General features: G+C 42.4%; 1 protein-coding gene across 4 annotated transcripts in view; it reads left to right on the forward strand.

Moving 5' to 3' along the window:
* MASP1 (MBL associated serine protease 1) overlaps nucleotides 1–20,092 on the forward strand; it is an 80,109-nt gene that overhangs the window by 18,255 nt on the left and 41,762 nt on the right. For all 4 annotated transcript variants that reach the window (XM_060198530.1, XM_016192385.2, XM_007532733.3 and 1 more), the window contains exons 3-6: nucleotides 12,175–12,352; nucleotides 14,140–14,271; nucleotides 15,297–15,493; nucleotides 17,757–17,904. In XM_060198530.1, coding sequence (XP_060054513.1) covers nucleotides 12,175–12,352; nucleotides 14,140–14,271; nucleotides 15,297–15,493; nucleotides 17,757–17,904 — 655 coding nt within the window. The remainder of the gene's footprint in view (nucleotides 1–12,174; nucleotides 12,353–14,139; nucleotides 14,272–15,296; nucleotides 15,494–17,756; nucleotides 17,905–20,092) is intronic.

Raw genomic sequence — 20,092 nt, forward strand, 5'->3', positions numbered from 1 at the left:
CATTTCTAGGACATGATGTGCTCTCTTTATCAAAGCAAATCATAAAGCCTGTCCAAGAGCAACTAAGTCACTTTGTGAAAGAGCAGCAAAGTCATGGGCACATAAAGGATTACACAGATAGTTTTTCAGGGTTATGGTTGGGGCTCACAGTGCCTGCACTACGAATCCACTGCTCCTGGAGGCCATTTTTTTCCTTTTGTTGTTGTTGTTGCTGCTGCTGTTGCTGCCATTGCTGTTGCTGGATAAGACAGAGAGAAACTGAGAGAGGACAGAAAGACAGAGAGAAAGAAACTTGCAAACCTGCTTCAATGCCTGGTGAAGCGACACCCCTGCACGTGGGGAGCTAGGGGCTTGAACTGGGATCCTTGTGCAGGTATCTGCGCCTCGCATTATGTGTGTCTAGCCCGGTGCGCCACCTACCGGCCTCCCTATATAGATACCTTTTTGTTTGTTTTGTTTTTTAAAATTTTTTATTATCTTTATTTATTTATTTACTGGATAGAGACAGCCAGAAATTGAGAGGAGGAGGGAAGTTAGAGAGGGAGAGAGGTTTGTTTTGTTTTTTAATTTTTTTAATTATCTTTATTTATTTACTGGATAGAGACAGCCAGAAATTGAGAGGAGGAGGGAAGTTAGAGAGGGAGAGAGACAGAAAGACACCTGCAGCCCTGCTTCACCACTCGCAAAGCCTTCCCCCTGCAGGAGGGGACCGGGGGCTTGAACCCGGGTCCTTGTGCACTGTAGCATGTGCACTCAACCAGGTTCGCCACCACCTGCCCCTCCATATAGATACTTTTATAAACAATGAACCCCAATTCTTTCTCTGGCCAAACCTAATTTTATCCCTTTCATGTAAGATATGCTTTGACTCTTCCCCCAGCCACCTCAAACCTCATCCCATTAACATGTCAGGCTTAAAGCCCCTGACCTTCTTATTTAAATCAGACACAGTGACAGGTGACACCAACAATGTTGACTATTAAGTATAGTTTCTCTTGATGTAGAGGATTCAGATCTGCTCTCCACAGACCCAGCATCTTCTTGCCTGAGTAACATAAAAACAAATCAACCATAATGGAACAACCATGGGTGATAAATAAATTCCATCCGTGGGTGAAACTGGAGACATGGGAAGCATGTAAGAGTTACTGCTTCATAGTGACTCAGTTTGGTTTCTGTTGCCTCCCCCAGAGAACAGAAATGCTTTTCACTTCGAGCCCACTTTTTCACTTTTATTCCCTGTGAGTGAGTGAGTGAGTGAGTGAGTGAGTGAGTGAGTGAGTGAATGAGTGAGTGAGTGAGTGAGTGAATGGGTGAGTGAGTGAGTGAGTGAGTGAGTGAATGGGTGAGTGAATGGGTGAGTGAGTGAGTGAATGGGTGAGTGAGTGAGTGAATGGGTGAGTGAGTGAGTGAATGGGTGAGTGAATGGGTGAGTGAGTGAGTGAGTGAATGAGTGAGTGAGTGAATGGGTGAGTGAGTGAGTGAATGGGTGAGTGAATGGGTGAGTGAGTGAGTGAATGGGTGAGTGAGTGAGTGAGTGAATGGGTGAGTGAGTGAGTGAATGGGTGAGTGAGTGGGTGAGTGAATGGGTGAGTGAGTGAGTGAATGGGTGAGTGAGTGAGTGAATGGGTGAGTGAATGGGTGAGTGAGTGAGTGAATGGGTGAGTGAGTGAGTGAATGGGTGAGTGAGTGAGTGAGTGAGTGAGTGAGTGAGTGAGTGAGTGAATGGGTGAGTGAGTGAATGAATGGGTGAGTGAATGGGTGAGTGAGTGAGTGAGTGAGTGAGTGAATGGGTGAGTGAGTGAGTGAGTGAGTGAGTGAGTGATTGAGTGAGTGAGTGAGTGAGTGAATGAATAGGTGAGTACTTCCACAGCTCTCTGTGGCACTGGGTTCTGTGAATTTCTCAGCTTCACCCTCTTGAGACATTCATTCCCCCTTTAAGAAATGGATTTGTTTGTTTGTTTGTTTAGCAAAATAGCCATTTGTTGTTGTTTGTCACTGCTGTGACTCTACCACTCTGGGCCAACTTTTAATGAATGAATGAATGAATGAATGAACTGATTTTACTAGTGACTTAATGATGATCAACAATACTGTGGGATAAGAGGGGTACAATTCCATACAATTCCCACCACCAGAGTGCCATATCCCTCCCCTCCACTGGAAGGGTACCTAGTCTTTATCCCTCTGAGAATATGAACCAAGGATCTTTATGGGAAGCAGAAGTGGGAGGTCTGGCTTCTATAACTGCTTCTCCACTGGACACAGGCACTGACATTTCAATCCATACTTCCAGTCTGTTTCTTTCTTCTCTAGTGGGGCAGGGCTCTGGTGAGGTGGGGTTCCAGGATACATTGGTGAGGTCATCTGCCCAGGGAAGTCAGGTTGGTGTCATAGTAGCATCTGCAACTTAGTGGCTGAAAAGCATTAAGATATAAAACAGAACATATTGCTTAATAATCATCAACCTAAAGGTAATAATATAGTAGATGAGATTTGGGGTCTTCATGTTGGAAGAAGCTAGGAAGTCTATTTTAGGTATATTATTTTTTTAATATTAATTAATTAATTTATTTTTGTTGCTCTTGTTTTTTATTGTTGTAGTTATTATCATTGTCGTCATTGTCGGATAGGACAGAAAGAAATGGAGAGAGGAGGGGAAGACAGAGATGGGGAGAGAAAGACAGACACCTGCAGACCTGCTTCACTGTGAAGTGACTCCCCTGCAGGTGGGGAGCTGGGGGCTCCAACGAAGATCCTTCTGCTGGTCCTTGTACTTGCGCCACCTGTGCTTAACCCTCTGTGCTACCGCCCAACTCCCGACTTTAGATGTATTCTAAGGGGCCCATGACTTTACTAATTTTTGCCTGAGCCCCGCAGATAACATGCAGGTGGGCTAAAAGTATTGTCCGGAAAGATACTGTCAGAGTTGGGAATAGGACTAGAAAGCTGTTCAGGGCAAAGAGTAGCTCCCAAATGTGGGAAAAGTATATAAATACTGTTAGCTATAAACCTCATGGATCTGACCCAGGACCCATGTCTATTCATATTTAGCACAGAAGCCTGTGTAATCTCTGCATCCCTGTCAGTCTGAGGTTGCTTTCCATGGTCATAGCCAGGAACATGTTAAGCTGCACTCACTTCAGGACCAGTCTTCCTCGAGTATGTTGACCCAGCCTCCCTTTGGAGAGAGGGGCAGTTTCTACCGTTGTTGTTCTGCATTGAGGCAAGGTCCTGTAGAGGCCAGCCAGAAGGTCTATGATGTTGTTTCTAATGGAGATGACCAGTGATGGTGGAGAGAGGGATCTGATGGAGGTCTAGTGGGCCAGCTTTTCCAGACAGTAACAAAGAGGAGCTTGGAAGACAGCATAATGGTTATGCAAAGAAGGCATTCATGCCTGTGGCTCTGAGGTCCAAAGTTCAATCTCCAGCATCACCATAAACCAGGGCTGAGCAGTGCTTAGGTTCGTTCCTTTTTTCCTTCCTTCCTTCCTTCCTTCCTTCCTTCCTTCCTTTCTCTCTCTCTCTCTCTCTCTCTCTCCTTTCTTTCTCCATGTATGTCTCTCATTAAAAATAAATAATAAAATATCTTTAGGGAGAGAGGAAAAGTTACCACAACAAGGAAATTTCCTCCACTGTGGTGGGGGGGGGGGGGCAGGCTCAAACCTGAGTCATGTATATCACAAAATAAAAAAACTATCTGTGTGAACTATTTTCTAGACCCTGCAGCTACATAATTCTTTTTGTTTACTTCCTGTGCTTTGAAATCAGAGCAGAGAAGTTGTTATTGTTGTGTGTTTTCATTTTGAATTGTTCATTTCTATGACTACCAAGATAATTCACCTGGGTAGTGCATGTCTTTCCCTCTCTCACTCTGCCTCTCTCTCTAAAACATATGACCAGGGCAGTAAGATCCCAGAGACTACAATGAATGAATGAATGAATGAATGAATGAGTGAATGAATGATTTCTAAATCAACCTCTTTGATTCCTCTTAAGTTTTTGTATGTGTCTCTTTTATATCAGAATGTAGTTCACTCTAACCAACAAAAACTATACCCACACTTCTTTTCAAAACAGGCCTCTCTCTACTTGGGTGGACATGCCAGAGTTCAATGTCCTGAAGACATTTCAGAGCCCTTAGGTTTAACTAGTAGAGAAGCAACCCTAGACACTGATAGAAGTCTCCTCCATCATGAGAAAGGGTCTTTAAAAAAAAAAAAAAAAGCCATACCTTTGGCTTGATTTTTTTTTTAATTTTTAAAAATATTTTATTTTATTTATTTATTCCCTTTTGTTGCCCTTGTTGTTTTATTGTTGTAGTTATTATTGTTGTTGTCATCGTTGTTGGATAGGACAGAGAGAAACGGAGAGAGGAGGGGAAGACAGAGAGGGGGAGAGAAAGACAGACACCTGCAGACCTGCTTCACCTCATGTGAAGCGACTCCCCTGCAGGTGGGGAGCCGGGGTTCGAACTGGGATCCTTATGCCGGTCCTTGTGCTTTTCACCACGTGCGCTTAACCCGCTGCGCTACAGCCCGACTCCCCCTTTGGCTTGATTTTTACCTGATGCCATTTTGCTTTTGAAATGTTTGCTTGTTGAGATACAGGAGACAAAACCAAGAGTATTTTCCAACCTGACTAATTCTGAGTCCTCTGTGTTATCTCTAATTTCTGCTTAGACACTAAAACTTATTTTCCCCTGAAGTATCTTGCTATACACCACTAAGAGCATGTGCTGGCAGGACATTCTGTCTAGCTCCCTCTTCCATTTTGAATATATATATTTATTTATCATTGGACAGAGACAGAGAAATTGAGAGGGGAAAGAAAGAGAGAAGGAAAGAGACAGAGAGGCAGCTGTAGTCCTGCTTCACCACTTGTGAAGTTTGACACCTGTGGGTGGGGACCAGGGGCTTGCACCCTGGTCCTTGCACACTGTAATGTGTGCGCTTAAGCAGATGCACCACCACCTGGACCCTCCCTCCTCCATTGTGTACTTCTTTCGACCTTCTAATTTGCCTCAGGCATGTCTTACCAACTATTTCACCACTGCATGGTTCAGGCTGCCTTTTTTTTTTTTTCTTGTCTTCAGTAGCAATTTCCTTTCGTTCCCCTAGCCAACCCCCAGACTGCAGCCACATGTTCTAATTGCCTTTTTTTTTTTTTTTTAGGACAGCTTCCTACTTCTAAAATAAATAACTTTATCAGTTAGAGTTCAGTCAGGAAAAGAATCTCTTTGAGTCCTGTGAAATAATAAATATTTATGGGCCTTAGAACACAAGTAATTTGAGGAGTAACTTGAAAAACAAATACCACAGCTACCCATAGACAGAACTGGAGGGCAGCAGAAGAGGGTCACTAATTAATTCTCCTAAAGCCCTGACAGAGGAGACATGTGGTGGCTACAGGGAAGGGAATCTGAGAAACACTTCAAGGCACCAGTGTGGAACCCTGAAGGGGACCTCCCAGGGAAAGAAACCTAGGAGAAACTGTTGGCTGAGTGACTTGCTGCTTCCTCCGTGGGGTGTCCCAACTTGGAGCAGCAACTGAGCTGAAGGCAGAATGGTGGGGTGTGAGGACAACCTTGATCCTACCAGGCATATCCATTGGGTTGTCAAAAAGTTTCTCAGTTACAATTTAGGAACGTAGACAAGTACCACCTTGAGGCAACTGTACCCCCCCCTTCGTTAAAAGAACATGAGTATTATTGGCTAGAGAATAAGGGTACTGCTCTGTGGAGCTGAAGTCACTCCGCGCTAGCCTCCTTTAAATTATCTGAGCTTCAAGCTTCTTCATGTTTCAAGATTATTCAGATTATTCTATCACTCCTGAGCTTCTCTCTCTCTCTCTCTCTCTTTATTTATTTATTTTTATTGCCACTATTATTATCTCTAGGGCTCAGTGTAGGCACTACAAATCCACTGCTACTGGAGGCCATTTTTTCCCCTATTATTATTTTTTTGTATTAGATAGGACAAAGAGAAATTGATAGAGGGCAAGGATTTAGAAAGAGGGAGAGGAAGATATCTGCCGACCTGTTTTGCATCTTTGAAGCAGACCCCCTGCAGGTGGGGAGCTGGGGCTCAAACCCATATCCTTGAGTGGGTCCTTGCTGTATGTCACCACTGCTTAGCCCTCAAGCTACTTTCTCTGTACATCGTTCTCTGCCAGTGACTTGGATGAGGTGACTTTATGCACTTGCGCAGACCAACTCACCTGTCCACCCACAGAATATTTTGTTGTATGCGTGCTGCTCTGCCTCAGTTTTGCTTAGGAGATATGCGCTGCTCCTATTGTGGATGAAAATTCATAGCTCATAGCGAACAATGACTCTGCCCCTTCCCACTGCCATGTCCTCTCTAAAGCTCCTTTCCTATACCAGGTGGTGGTAGGAAGGGGCAATGCCTGTGACTCCAACTTCTCCTCGTTCTTCACTATCTCCTCTGCTCAGAGGCCCTCACTGCCACTTTAAATGTCCACCCACTCTACCTAAATCTGCTTATTAATTTAGCTCCTTGCCCAAAGAACATTCTCCCTTTCCTAACGTGTTATGAGCCCTTTCAGCTGGCTGGAGTTTTCTCCTTTTTTTTTAACTTTATTTTATTTAGTAGAACAGAAAAGTTGACAGGGAAAGAGAAACAAAGAGACACCTGCCACACTGCTTCACCTCTTGTGAAGTTTCCCCCCTGCAGGTGGAGGTCAGGGGCTTGAATCCCTGGGTCCTGTGCATGGTAATATATGCATTTAACCAGGTGGACCACCACCTGCCCCCCCCTTTTCCCTTCTTTAAACACCCGTGGTTACCTGTCTTCCACTGCAGTCACAATACCCTCATAACACCCAAGCACATAACATTTTAGTACTTATTCTCTTATCAAATGTTACATTCCCAGAGACAGAGGACTTATTTATGAAGCTCATGCAATAAATAAAAAAAAAAAAATGTTTATTCTCCACACCGTAGTGTGGACAGAGCTCAGCATATAAATATTTGTTGAACTGAGCTCAGGGGAGAAGAGAGTTGTTAAGCAACAACAACAACAACAACAACAACAAAATCTCATGCCCGAGGCTCCAAAGTCCCAGGTTCAATCCCCCACACCACCATAAGCCAGAATTTATCAATAATTTGGCATCTCTCTCTTTCTCTCTCCCTCTCTCTTTCTCTCTCTCTGTGTGTGTCTTTCTCTCTGTATTTCTCTCACTCATTAAAATTAAACAAACTAAAAACATATTTATTGAATAGGGTTGAAAGAAAACAAATGAAGGCTATATGCCCACGTGTACATGTCAAAAACAAAAGAGTCTGACAGAACATGTCTTCCCATAGAAAGAGGAAGTAAAGAACAAAGAGTCTGTGATCCTAGGCAGATTGCTCTCCATTTCAAGGGTTTTGTACCTTCATTTGATATGATGTTTCCCTCCATCACATTAAGATGATGACCTTAGAAATAGGACAGTTCAGACAGAAGCCAGAATTCATTTCTATGCTTATACTCAGAGGTAGATGATTTTTGTCAAACTGTATAGCACATAGCAGAAGCTGTAAATATTAGCCAAGGCCAGTGACCCTCCCATTTAGGTTATGGCTGGAGCTGTCACCAAGACACATCCTCTCCGGGAGACTGTCCATACACCCAGGATAAACAAGATAAGGTGTCAATAGGCCCTTGAGTCTGGAAAGTTGCTTTGCAAAGTGTCAGTGTCTTTTGTTATGTACTTTCTGGCCGGGTGGGTTACGTTCTCTGAGTCAGAACAGTTCTAAAAGCAAAACTGATTACCAGGAAATACTTGGGGTTATCTCCCTACCCTTGAGATAGTCACTTCCCCTCTTGGAACCTCAGCTTCCTCTGGGAGGAGGACTGAAATAACTTTTAATTGCCCATCCCCCCCCAACTCAGATATTCCAGAACTCTATTCTGGGGTATAGGTTGACTTCCCAGGACCCTAGGTTACTGGTCCTTCCTTCCATACTTCTCAAGATGTGGACAACTCAGAAATTCTCATGGAGTTCAGAATAACTTGGCTCTACAAGTGATAACTAGCCACTTTCCATTGTAAAAAAAAAAAAAAAAAAAAAAAACACTGTATGTCTTACACAAATTATAAGAAGGGAGGTTTTTTAATCACAGAATTTCGTTGGCTTTTTTCCTAATCCAGATAACTTCTGGTAAGTTTCACTTGAAAGTGTTCAGACACTTAGGGAAACTCAGTGCTAGGAAGGGAACTTCTCTTTGTCTGATGGACGCTAAAGGCATGACTATTCATTGGTAACTCATATTGAATTCCATGTCTAGCCATCATAAAGAAGTTCAGGAAGTAACATGTGCATTGAAATTCCTTCTTAGCAACTTGTTTACTTATTATGTAGTTAGAAAACCTTGTCAGAATACCAGTATGTCAAAACTGGAAAGAACCTAGGTTCAAATTCCTGTTTTATCAGGTAAATCACCAAGAATTGTAGAAGGGAATAGGACTCAGGGTCTCCAACTGTCAGATCTATGGATTTTTTAAAAATTTATTTAGGTGGTTAGTGGTTTATAGTATAGTATTTAACACATAGGAACACCCTTTCCTCTCCCCTTAATTGGTGTCTACGAAATACAATAGGATCCCAATGTCCTGCATCCTATCCTTTTCACTCCTTTCACTCCTTCCCCAGACTTTTTGCTTTGGTTAATATACCACACCCAGTCCAAGTTTCACCTTTTGTTTTCCCTTACTGTCTTTTGTTCTTAAAATCTATGAATCTTACATTATTCCAGAGCAGAGGCCACCAAAATAATGTACTCCAATTTATATAGTTACGATAGAATTCTTTTCCCAGAACTTCATTCTAAATCAGCCTAGTTTGTTTTGTTTATTTCTATTTTTTTAAATATTTTATTTATTACTTTCCTTTTTTGTTGCTTTCATTGTTGTGGTTATTATTATTACTGTTATTAATGTCATTGTTGTCGGATAGGACAGAGAGAAATGGAGAGAGGAGGGGAAGGCAGAGAGGGTGAGAGAAAGACAGACACCTGCAGACCTGCTTCACTGTTTGTGAAGCAACTCCCCTGAAGGTGAGGAGCCAGGGCCTCAAACTTGGATCCTAGCGCTTTGCGCCATGTGTTCTTAACCCAATGTACTACCACCTGGTCCCCTGTTTTGTTTATTTCTATGAAGAGTAATTTAAATGATTTCTATTTTACAACATCTCTCAGTTAACAAATATATAACAATAAAAACAAGAACAAAATACTACTTCAAGAAGACATTAGTGTGGAAACATTCAAAGCAAAACAAGCAGCATCACACAACTCAGCAGTCCCTAAGGTAGATGTTCATAGTCATGTGTCTTGAGACACCAAAAACAGGATTAGCATGCTTCAACTGTGAAAGTAGGGATCTGTAGAAAGCACATTTTAAAAAGTTATTCCTAAAAAAGAATTCTTATACTTAGAGGGGAAATTAGCTATCTGGAAATTGCAGTTAACCACCAGAAGCCAGCTGTGATGTTTTAACAGTTCAGTTGTGTGAAGATAGGCACATCCTACAATTTACAAGGCTGGTGTGAGTTGGTTAGTATCTACAGAGAAGAGACATAAATAGCAAAACCATGATCTCATTTTCTGTTTACACTTCAATTCCCAAAGTTAGTGATTAATTATCCTTGTGTTTTTTGTTGCCAGGGCAAAGTGTTTTGCCTTCTAATTCTCATTTATTTTAATAAATAAATCATTAGTTTCAAAACAGAAGTGTCAACTATCAAGATACTTCTGATAGACTCAGCTAATGAATGAGACAGTGAATTCACTAGAAGCTACTAGAGATAGACTGTTATGAGGAACTCTCTAATGACTCTGAAAGACAACAGAAGCCATTCTTGGTTAAAAAAAAAAAAAAGGACTTCACATGCATCTTAGTTAAAGCATCCATCAGGAGGTTACAAAACACAAATATAAACATTAAAAACTCAGTCTAGGTGTAAGATAATAGAATAATGGGTAGGCTATGTGTTGGTAGTCAAATATTGCTCTTACAGTGTTGAAAAACAACCAATTCTCAAAAACAAACTCACATAAAATGAACTTTAGGTTTAGAATCTTTGCTGGGATGTTGTTGTTGTTGTTACTGTTGTCTACTGCTCCCGGCTGAATTTTTCAGATAGGAAGATAGAGAAAAAAGGAGTCAGGCAGTAGTGCAGTGGGCTAAGTGCACAGGGCACGAAGTGCAAAGACCAGCATAAGGATCCTGGTTCAAGCCCCTGGCTCCCTACCTGCAGGGAGGTCGCTTCACAATTGGTGAAGCAGGTCTGCAGGTATCTATCTTTCTCTTCCCCTCCTCTCTCCAATTCTCTCTGCCTGATCTTGTTGTTTTCGCCAGGCTAGGTTTGTTTTCGCCGGGCTGGCTTCACGGGCGGTAACAGACGACCAGGGGACTCATGGCTGGGTTGTACGCAGTATCTCTTTATTCATGCAGGACGCAGCACAATCTAAGACGAGCTAAGCTAAACTCAAGTACCCTAAAACTCACAATGCTGTCTTTATATATACTTGCCAAGTAGGGTGGAAACAGGATGTGACATAGAGAGGGTGGAGAGAAAAGTGACTGGTGAAAATCAGAGTGTGACAAGGAGGGGGCGGAGCAGGCAAAATCCTATCACTGAACCACTAATGCCCTGGAGTGCTTTATGTAAATGTAAAAGTGATTTATGTAAATAGACCAAAGCTTTGAATGGGATTAAATCTATCCCTATATAGGCATATGGTTAAGCAGAAGCCAGGGGTAGCTGGCATACTATCCAACACGATCTAACAATGATGGCATCAATAACTACAACAACAACAAAAAAGGGCAACAAAAAGGAATATATATATATATATATATGTAGATAGATAAATAGATAGATATAGATACAGATATATAGAGAGACATAGATAAAGCTAGAGAGATAGAGATATAGATATAGATAAAAACACCATAGCACAGAAGCATCTCCTTGTAGGTTGGTGCCTGGGCTTACACCTGGGTCCTGCTCATGACAAAACAAGTTCATCCTCCAAAGAGCTATCTTGTGGTCCTGTATCTTCAGATTCACATAGGACCTTTGGCTCTCCTAAAATAAAGAATTATTTTTTAGCAAATAGACTATTTCTGCATGTGGGTCTCAACATAAACATACTCAACATATTTCTTGATGATTCTCACCATTTCTGTATACTTAAAATTACTAATTAAATATAGTCCTGACTACAAGACTTCACATGTAAAGTTTTCAATGTCTTCCTTTTACTCACAGAATTAACCATTGTATATTGCTATGGAGGCATTCAAGGTCAACCATAATCTAGTTTTAAGGTATCCTTCTAAATTCACCTTTTGCCATCTCAACAGATTCTCTTGCTTTTTATTATTCTCAAATTAGAGTTCACACTTGTAGTTCCTGATAACAGATGTTTGTTGAGTAATTTCTCTTTGTCAGTTACTCTTCCATGCACTGAAGACACATCCGTAAAGAAAACAAAATTTCTCTCTCTTGCAGCTTAAGTTCTATTCTAGTAGGGCGACCCCACCTCCCTCTAAACACATTCCTGATGCCATGCTCCCATTAAAGCACTTGTCAGTGTATAATAGCTCTGCTGAGTCTGTTTGACTCCACCTGAACTCTGCTTCCCCAAGCATGGCATTATATATTATCCACCTCTTATCACCCCTGTTCTAGGCCTTGTTGAGTAGCAGACACACAACCAATGCTTAATGAATGACTTATATTGCACATGAAAGTTTTATCTTTAAGTAGAGTAAGTTCCTACCAAATTAAGAATATATATATATATATAATTAATATATAGATAATATAATTCTTCTGTGAGGTTATCTAACTCCTTTGATTTTAGTTTGAATTCTTTTTAACACATGAACAGTCTGATTGTCAACATGAAAAAAAAATGCCATGATTTTTCTGATAGACCCTAACAAAATGAGTGAAATATGATTAATGGTCACATTGAATTAACTTGTAATGTGTCTTTTATCAAATCCCAGGACTCCCCCTCCCCCCGTCCCAGGTTATTTCAAGCTTGCGGGTCTATACATGAATAGCTCATTCTTTTCTTCTTTTGCAGTCAGCAAAGAAGCTAATTTGGAAAACTGATTATTTTGTTTGTTTTCTGTCTGACTCCAAAGGTAGAAACTGAAGACCAGGTTCTAGCCACCTTCTGTGGCAGGGAGACTACGGACACAGAGCAGACCCCCGGTCAGGAAGTGGTCCTATCCCCCAGCTCCTTCATGTCTGTCACTTTCCGGTCAGATTTCTCCAATGAGGAGCGATTTACGGGTTTTGATGCCCACTACATGGCTGTGGGTAAGTTGGAGAAATGAATGGCCTATGTCCAGGTGTCTGCTTTCCTTTCTGAAAGTTAAAAATCCCTGTATTCTTCTTTACAGTGAACACTTGCATACTCACCACAGTCAACCATTAATATCTTATGCATTTCTTTGCTGCACATCTATCTTCTGTATCTACCCATCAGTTCAGAGTCAATTATAGACTCGGGGGCCAGGTGGTGGCACACCTGGTTAAGTGCACACATTACAATGCAGAGTCAATTATAGACTCAGCTGTGCATATCCTTTCACTGTGTTATCTGTTCATTTTTCCCTTTTAATTTAAAATTTATATACTGAGTTTTGAAACATTTATATTCATATGTAACCCACACCCCTATCAATACACTGATTTTTATCATCAGTCCACAAGTTCCTCATTTTCCTTCCCACTCATAGCACACTCTCATCTCCCTTAGAGGTAATACTTATTTTATTTTTTTCCAACTATAGGTTCATTTTTCTTTCTCCTGGAACTTCACATAAATGAACACATAGAATATTTTGGCAATGAGGATCCTTCTAACCAGCATGAAGTTTTTGAGGTTCATTCATGTTGTAATGTGGTAGTAATTTCCTTCTCTTCCTGACAGCAATTTTCTGTCGTATGAATATATTACAACCTGTTACTCATTATTCCACCAACGGACACCTGGGCTCTATTCATTTTCTGGTTTTCATCACTTAAATTTCTATGAACCTCTTCCTACACATCTTTTTGTGAACATGTGTTTTACTTATCTTCGGTAAATATGCAGGAGCACAACTATTAGATCTTAGAACCAGGTGTATGGTTAGTTTTATAAGAAATTTCTAGGGATCTGGGTGATGGTGCACATGTTACAATATGCAAGGACCCAGGTTCAAGCCCCCAGTCCCCGCCTGCAGAGGGAAAGCATTATGAGTGGTGAAGCAGTGCTGCAGGTGTCTCTCTGTCTCTCATATCTCCCCCTTTTCTCTCTATTTCTTATTGTCTCTATCCAATAAATAAAGATAATTTAAAAAATAATATTTAAAAATTGCTAGTCTTTTTCCAAAGTGTCTGCACCACCTTCTATCCCTACAAATGTACAGGAGCTCTGGGTGGTCTAGATCCCACCTACATTTAGTGACACCAATTTTTCATATATTTTATTATTCTGTTGGGCAGATAGTAGCATGTATCACCCCCATTACCACTTAAATTTGAATTTCCCTGGTAGTTTGTGATGCTGAGCATCTGATTAGCTTGTTGGCCATTACTGTATCACCTGAGAGAAATGTATGTTCAAACTGGGGAGGGTGAGAAATTAAATCTTGATCTTTATAGTTCTCATGCTTAGGACAGGGTTTAACCCCAATTTAGGAACTTCAGAAAAGAAAAACAGCTTGGAGAAGTAAATATCTCAGGTTCTGGAGCCAGACCCTCACTTAAATCGCTAATTACCATTTCCTTTCTGTGTGACTTGGAATAAGTCCATTAGATCTACATCTAGAATGTTAATAGAGCCATCCTTCTCAGTATTGTGGCTGTTAGAGGTTAGTGGCACCACTAATAGTCCAGCTGCCTGGCTTTCAGTGACCTTAGGATCCCTCTGACTTGAAATTTTCTCACTTGTAACTAGAGATAAGGATTATTTCTGGGATTTAGGCAAGGATAGAGTGAGAGGATGCATGTACCTCCCAACACCCGAGTGGCCCATACTCAGTACTTTGTCAACCTTAGCTGTTGTCTTCACCATCACGTGTGGATGGAGTGACTTAGAGGCTCTCACTGCCCCACAGATGTGGATGAGTGCACGGAGCAGGAGGACGAAGAGCTGACCTGTGACCACTACTGCCACAACTACATCGGTGGCTACTACTGCTCCTGCCGTTTTGGCTACATCCTCCACACGGACAACAGGACCTGCCGAGGTGGGACCCATGGAAGACTCTAAGCGTCACCATATATGCTGCTTTGCTCAGGGAGACTGGGGAGACTTGGAGGAAGGATAGATAGTCAGTGGGAACAACACAGAATAGTCAGAGAACTCTGTCTCTGATTAAGCATGAATGAAGATGTGGTGACATACCTACTGGCCTCGAAGTCCGCTGCTGGTTCTCAGAGGACCAGTTTGAGAAGCCCTCCCCTTGTAGACCATCTTTGTCCCTGGGCAGTATGGGTCTCTGCCCTTTAAGTCCTCCATTCTCTTCTACGTAAGGTAGAAGACAGCAGCAAATGGGCCAGATGAGCAAAAGCGTACAAAACACTAACAACCCAGATCTAGAGTGGGTCAGCCTGAAGGCAAAGACTCAATGGCAAATAAGTGGATCTTGGTTAGGACTAAGCTATGGTAAGGATCCTAGGAAACTAGGCAGGTCCTTGACTGCAGAAATGCAGAGGGGAGAAACACAGAATCCCTGAGTTCATCGAATTTATAGTCTAGTGAGGACAGATTAATCCACAGACAAATACATCACACATTGGCGCGTAGTGGCCAGCAGCATGAACAGCTACCAAGGAAGACCAGAGTCCAGAGAGTGAAGGGGTATTTGAGGGTCTGTATTAGATGAAGGCCAAATCCAGGCTTCCAGGTGAGGTCTAGTGGAGTTCTGGGTAGAGAGGAGAGTGGGACCAAAGAGGTCCAGTCATTTGCCCTCCTGACCACTCCAATCTCAACATCTCCCATCTCAGACCACTCCTGCCACCATCCCCCCAATATCAGAGAATCTGATAGCAAGCCTTCTCATACTCACTGTTTCGAGAGTCTTGACTTCCAAATGCTAAATATGGGGTTTTAATCATTTCCATTCCTGGAGCTTTGGCATCCCCAACTGCAAAATGGGGATAATGATCCCCTCTCAGGACCACCAGTAAGATCATGCACTAATCTCTCAGAGAGGGTTGATGTGGCTGCAATGCTAACATGGTGTATTCTGCTCTGGAATGTTTCCCACAGTGGAATGCAGTGACAACCTTTTCACACAGAGGACTGGTGTGATCACCAGCCCTGACTTCCCCAACCCCTACCCCAAGAGCTCAGAATGCTTTTACACCATCAAGTTGGAGGAGGGCTTCATAGTCAGCCTGCAGTTTGAGGACATTTTTGACATTGAGGACCATCCTGAGGTGTCTTGCCCTTATGACTACATTAAGGTAAGTCTGCCATGGGTGCTTGCCCTGCGGATGCTAGAAAGTCTTTACTCCAGTGGGAGACTGATCTTCTTGACCCTCTACTATTTCCCGAATTAGTTATTTAAAGTGACATCTGCCAGCTTGGCCAGATCTAGTATAGGGGTGTCCTCAGATCTAGAACTAGCTCTTAGACCTCCAGCAAAAACAAAAATGAAAACAAACACAAACACAAAAACCTTTTGTTGTACAACATCATCATGAAGGACAAGGACCATGAGGACCATCTTGAATTCTGCCCACTGGGACCAGGTGATAGCACACCAAGTAGAGCACACATATTCCAACACTCAGAAAACCTGGGTTTAAACCTCTGGTCCCCACCTGCAGAAGGGAAACCACAAGCAGTGAAGCAGTGCTACCGGTGTGTGTGTCTCTCTCTCCTTCCTTCTCTAGCTGTCTTCCCTCTGTCTCTATCCAAAGTAGTTAATTAAAATATCAATATTAAAACTACCTCACAATCATTTAGATAAAAGAGAAAAAAATTAAAAAGAATTCTGCCCGCCTCCTAGGCTATTATCACGAGCTATTCTGTGAGCCTTCTCCATGGACTTTGAGGACTCATTGTGACTCAAAGTGAGTGATGTGACTGCTCCAGGGATGTGACTGCTCCAGGCCCATGTTCTCAGCTACAAAGACAGAGACGGAGATAGAATGTCAGAGAGAAAGACACCTGGGGGGTGGGGGGAGGCAGGGCTTGATCCTGGACCATATCCATAGCAAAGCAAGTGTGCCAAGTGGTGGTGCACCTGGTTAAATGTACACACTATAGTGTGCAAGGACCAAGGTTCAAGCCCCTGGTCCCCACCTGCAAGTGGAAAGCTTCACAAGTGATGAAGTAGAGCTGCTGCAGGTATCTGTCTCTCTCCCTTTCTAGCTCCCCTCTCAATTTCTCTGTCTTTACACAATAATAAATAAATAAATTTAAAAAACAAACAAAGCAAGTGGACTATCCAAATGAACTATCTGGCTGGCTCTCTATTATTATTTTTTCTTTAAAATGCGCTCTCCCTCCATTCTCTCTTTCTCTCTCTCTTCTCTCTTCTCTCTCTCTCTCTCTCTCTCTCTCTCTCTCCTAGCCAACATACTGCTCAGTTCTGACTTTAGATGGTCAATTTCTCTGTCTTTACACAATAATAAATAAATAAATTTCAAAAACAAACAAAGCAAGTGGACTATCCAAGTGAACTATCTGGCTGGCTCTCTATTATTATTTTTTCTTTAAAATGCTGTCTCCCTCCATCCCCCCCCCTCCTAGTCATCATACTGCTCAGTTCTGACTTTAGATGGTGCTGGGGATTAAACTTGGGACCTCCGAGCCTCAGACATAAAAGTATTTGACATAACCACTGTGTTGTCACCTCCACACCATGATTATTTTTAACCTTCACTATAATATACAATTATGCTTTTATTTGTTAGAGTTCCCTGACTAGACTGTATGTTCTTAAATAGCAGACCCATTGAAACTGCACCAGGTGATTGTGCTTAGTGAGATAAGACATGAAAGACAACTACAGGATGGTTTCATTCATATGTGAAATCCAGAGAACCAGTACACATGAGCTTGTAAAGAGAGAGAAAGAGAGAGAGAGAGAGAAGAAAGAAAGAGAAAAAAGAAAGAGAAACAAGAAAACTGCTTCTAAGACTTTTGAGAACTTTGATGTTATCTTTGGGAGGTGGGAGGTGGGAGACACAGAACTTCGGTGGTGGTTGCAGTGTGGATCTATACACTGTAATCTACGGTCTTATAACCCAATAGTAGTCATAGATTAAAAAATGGAAAAAAAAATGTCTGAACTGAAAGATAGTAAAATTTCTATGTGATACCACAGGATACTGAATAGGATTTAAGTAATACACACATTTGCTACTGAAAAGTCGTCATAGCTACTTGAAAAATACACATTCAAAGATATTAAATTTCAGTTTTACTAAGAGAGGGAGAAACAACGAAAGGGCACCAGGGCAGGGCTCTAATCATCACTGAGTCCCAATATGGTCATCTTTGAGTACAGGACGGCTAGCCTGTCTTGACCACTGTAAACTTGGATGGCAGAGAGGAAACCGCTTGGTGGGTGGTGATACCCACTGGAAAAAGCATCTATGAATCCCCTGGGTTCATGTAGTGGCCTCTAGCAAAACCCAGGATGCGGTGTAGACAAGGTCCCTGCAGTCACCACCACTGCTCAGATGTGGTTCTTCTTCTTCATCGTGTCCTTTATAGATTACAGCTGGTTCAAAAGTGTTTGGACCCTTCTGTGGAGAGAATGCCCCAGAGCCCATCAACACTCAGAGCCACAATGTCCAGATCCTGTTCCGCAGTGACAACTCAGGCGAGAACCAAGGCTGGAGGCTCTCTTACACAGCGACAGGTAATGTGGCCTCTCCCTTTCTGGTTCACATTTAGAATGTGGGCTCAGCCCTCACTGATGGTACCTGAGGAACAAGGGATATAACCTTGGCATTCCTCTGGGTGGGTGGGTGGGGGTAATGGGGCTCCCAGCTCTGCCACTGAGTAGTTGGTACCTTCTTTCTTCTGATTCAGTTTCTCAAGTCTAAAAACAGGTAATGGCAGGAGTGAAGGAGGGTTTGCCTCAGACCAGTGGTGTTCAAAACTTCCTGTTATTCAGAGTCACGTGGAGAGATTGTTTTTGTTTCCTTTTTTTGTTGTTATTTCTCTGAACATTTCATTGAGCCTTGTTGGAGAAAGAACACTTCCAACTCTTCCTTCTCCATGCCTGAGACTGAATTTGGGTATGGACCTGTAATGCCAAATGTGTTTTTATGGCTTTCTGCCTCCCTGGGCCCTGGTCCATATACACATTTTGGCAAAACCCCAGGCTTCACTTCCCAGAAACCAGAGACAGGACCTGCAGCAACCCCTGACAGAGTCATTTGACCCAAAGGGTCTACAGTAGCTTGAGGAAGACGAAACTGGCTATCAGTGACAAGACCAACCTCTGCATGACTCACCCAGCTGATAGGCTTTGAAATCTTGGCACTGGCTGCTGTAGCAGGGAACAATTCTGTGAAGAGAAGTGAAGATATTAGTAAAGAGATGTTTTTTTTTTAATTTATATGTATTTATTTTCCCTTTTGCTACCCTTGTTGTTTTTCATTGCTGTTGTAGTTATTATTGTTGTTGTTACTGATGTCATTATTGTTGGATAGGACAGAGAGAAATGGAGAGAGGAGGGGAAGACAGAGAGGGGGAGAGAAAGACACCTGCAGATCTGCTTCACTGCTTGTGAAGTGACTCCCCTGCAGGTGGGGAGCTTGGGCTCAAACTGGGATCCTTACTCTGGTCCTTGTGCTTTGCACCATCTGCGCTTAAGTAAAGAGAGTTTTTCCAGGAGGAAAGAGATGCTAGAAGGACTCCCAAGCCTGGAAGTTAGCCATTGACAAAAGGACCTAGAAATACATGATCACCATGTCACCATGTTGCTCACACCAAGGAGAATTATTTGGGGAAGAAAAAATGATTAGGGTCATTCTAAGTGACCTAAGAGGGTCAATTATGACCAATGAGTAAAAAATTGACAAAGACACCAAGGTCAGCTGAATCTGGAAGCACTTCAATCAGAGGAGCCCACTTTAACCAATGTAAGGACAGGTTTAGTAGGTGCTAAGTTTCTTGTCACTGTAGAATGCAAATAGCTGTTTGGTGACTACTATGGTGGGTGTGGCAAAAAGAGAAGAAGAAAGAGGAGGAGGAAGAGGAGGAGGAGGAGGAAGAGGAGGAGGAGGAGGAGAAGGAGGAGGAGGAGGAGAAGAAGGAGGAGGAGGAGGAGAGAAGAAGAAGAAGAAGAAGAAGAAGAAGAAGAAGAAGAAGAAGAAGAAGAAGAAGAAGAGGAGGAGGAGGAGGAGGAGGAGGAGGAGGAGGAGGAGGAGGAGGAGGAGGAAGAATTATTAGAGGGGGGCTGGGAAGTGGTACATAATACTATACACAAGACTTGGGTTCAAGACCCTGGTACCCTCATCCAGAGGGGAAGCTTTGTGAGTGGTGAATCAGTACTGTAGGTATCTCTCTTTCTCTCTGCCTCCACCTCCCCTCTTACATTTTGTCTGTCCTATCAAATACATACATACATACATACATATATATATATATATATATATTTTTAAAGAAAGCAATAGGTGAGGGATAGAATTAATGACGTGTGTGTGTGTGTGTGTTTGTGTGTGTGTGTGTGTTTGTGTGTGTGTGTATGTGTGTCACAAGGACCTTGTACATGCATTATTTTGTTTGCTCTAGGCCAACTTTTCCAGACAGATGGACAGACGACAGGCAGAGAGGGAATGAGAGATACTCTAGCATGGAAGCTTCTCTCAGGACCAAAGCACTCCCATGCAGTGTACTAGCTACCCTACCCAGTAAGATATCTTACCAGCTCCTTGATGGCATTTAATCCCCATTCCACTCATGAGCTTTGATGAATCCAGACTGACTGCTTCCCTTCACAGATGAGGAAATACTTTACATTGTAAAGTAACGCTTCAAGCTTGTAAAATGAGTCTTCTTCAGGGCCCCTGATATCCAGGACCCTCAGTGCCCAGCTC

The sequence above is a fragment of the Erinaceus europaeus genome, chromosome 9 (genome assembly GCF_950295315.1).
Source record: "Erinaceus europaeus chromosome 9, mEriEur2.1, whole genome shotgun sequence".
NCBI classification, from domain to species: domain Eukaryota; kingdom Metazoa; phylum Chordata; class Mammalia; order Eulipotyphla; family Erinaceidae; genus Erinaceus; species Erinaceus europaeus.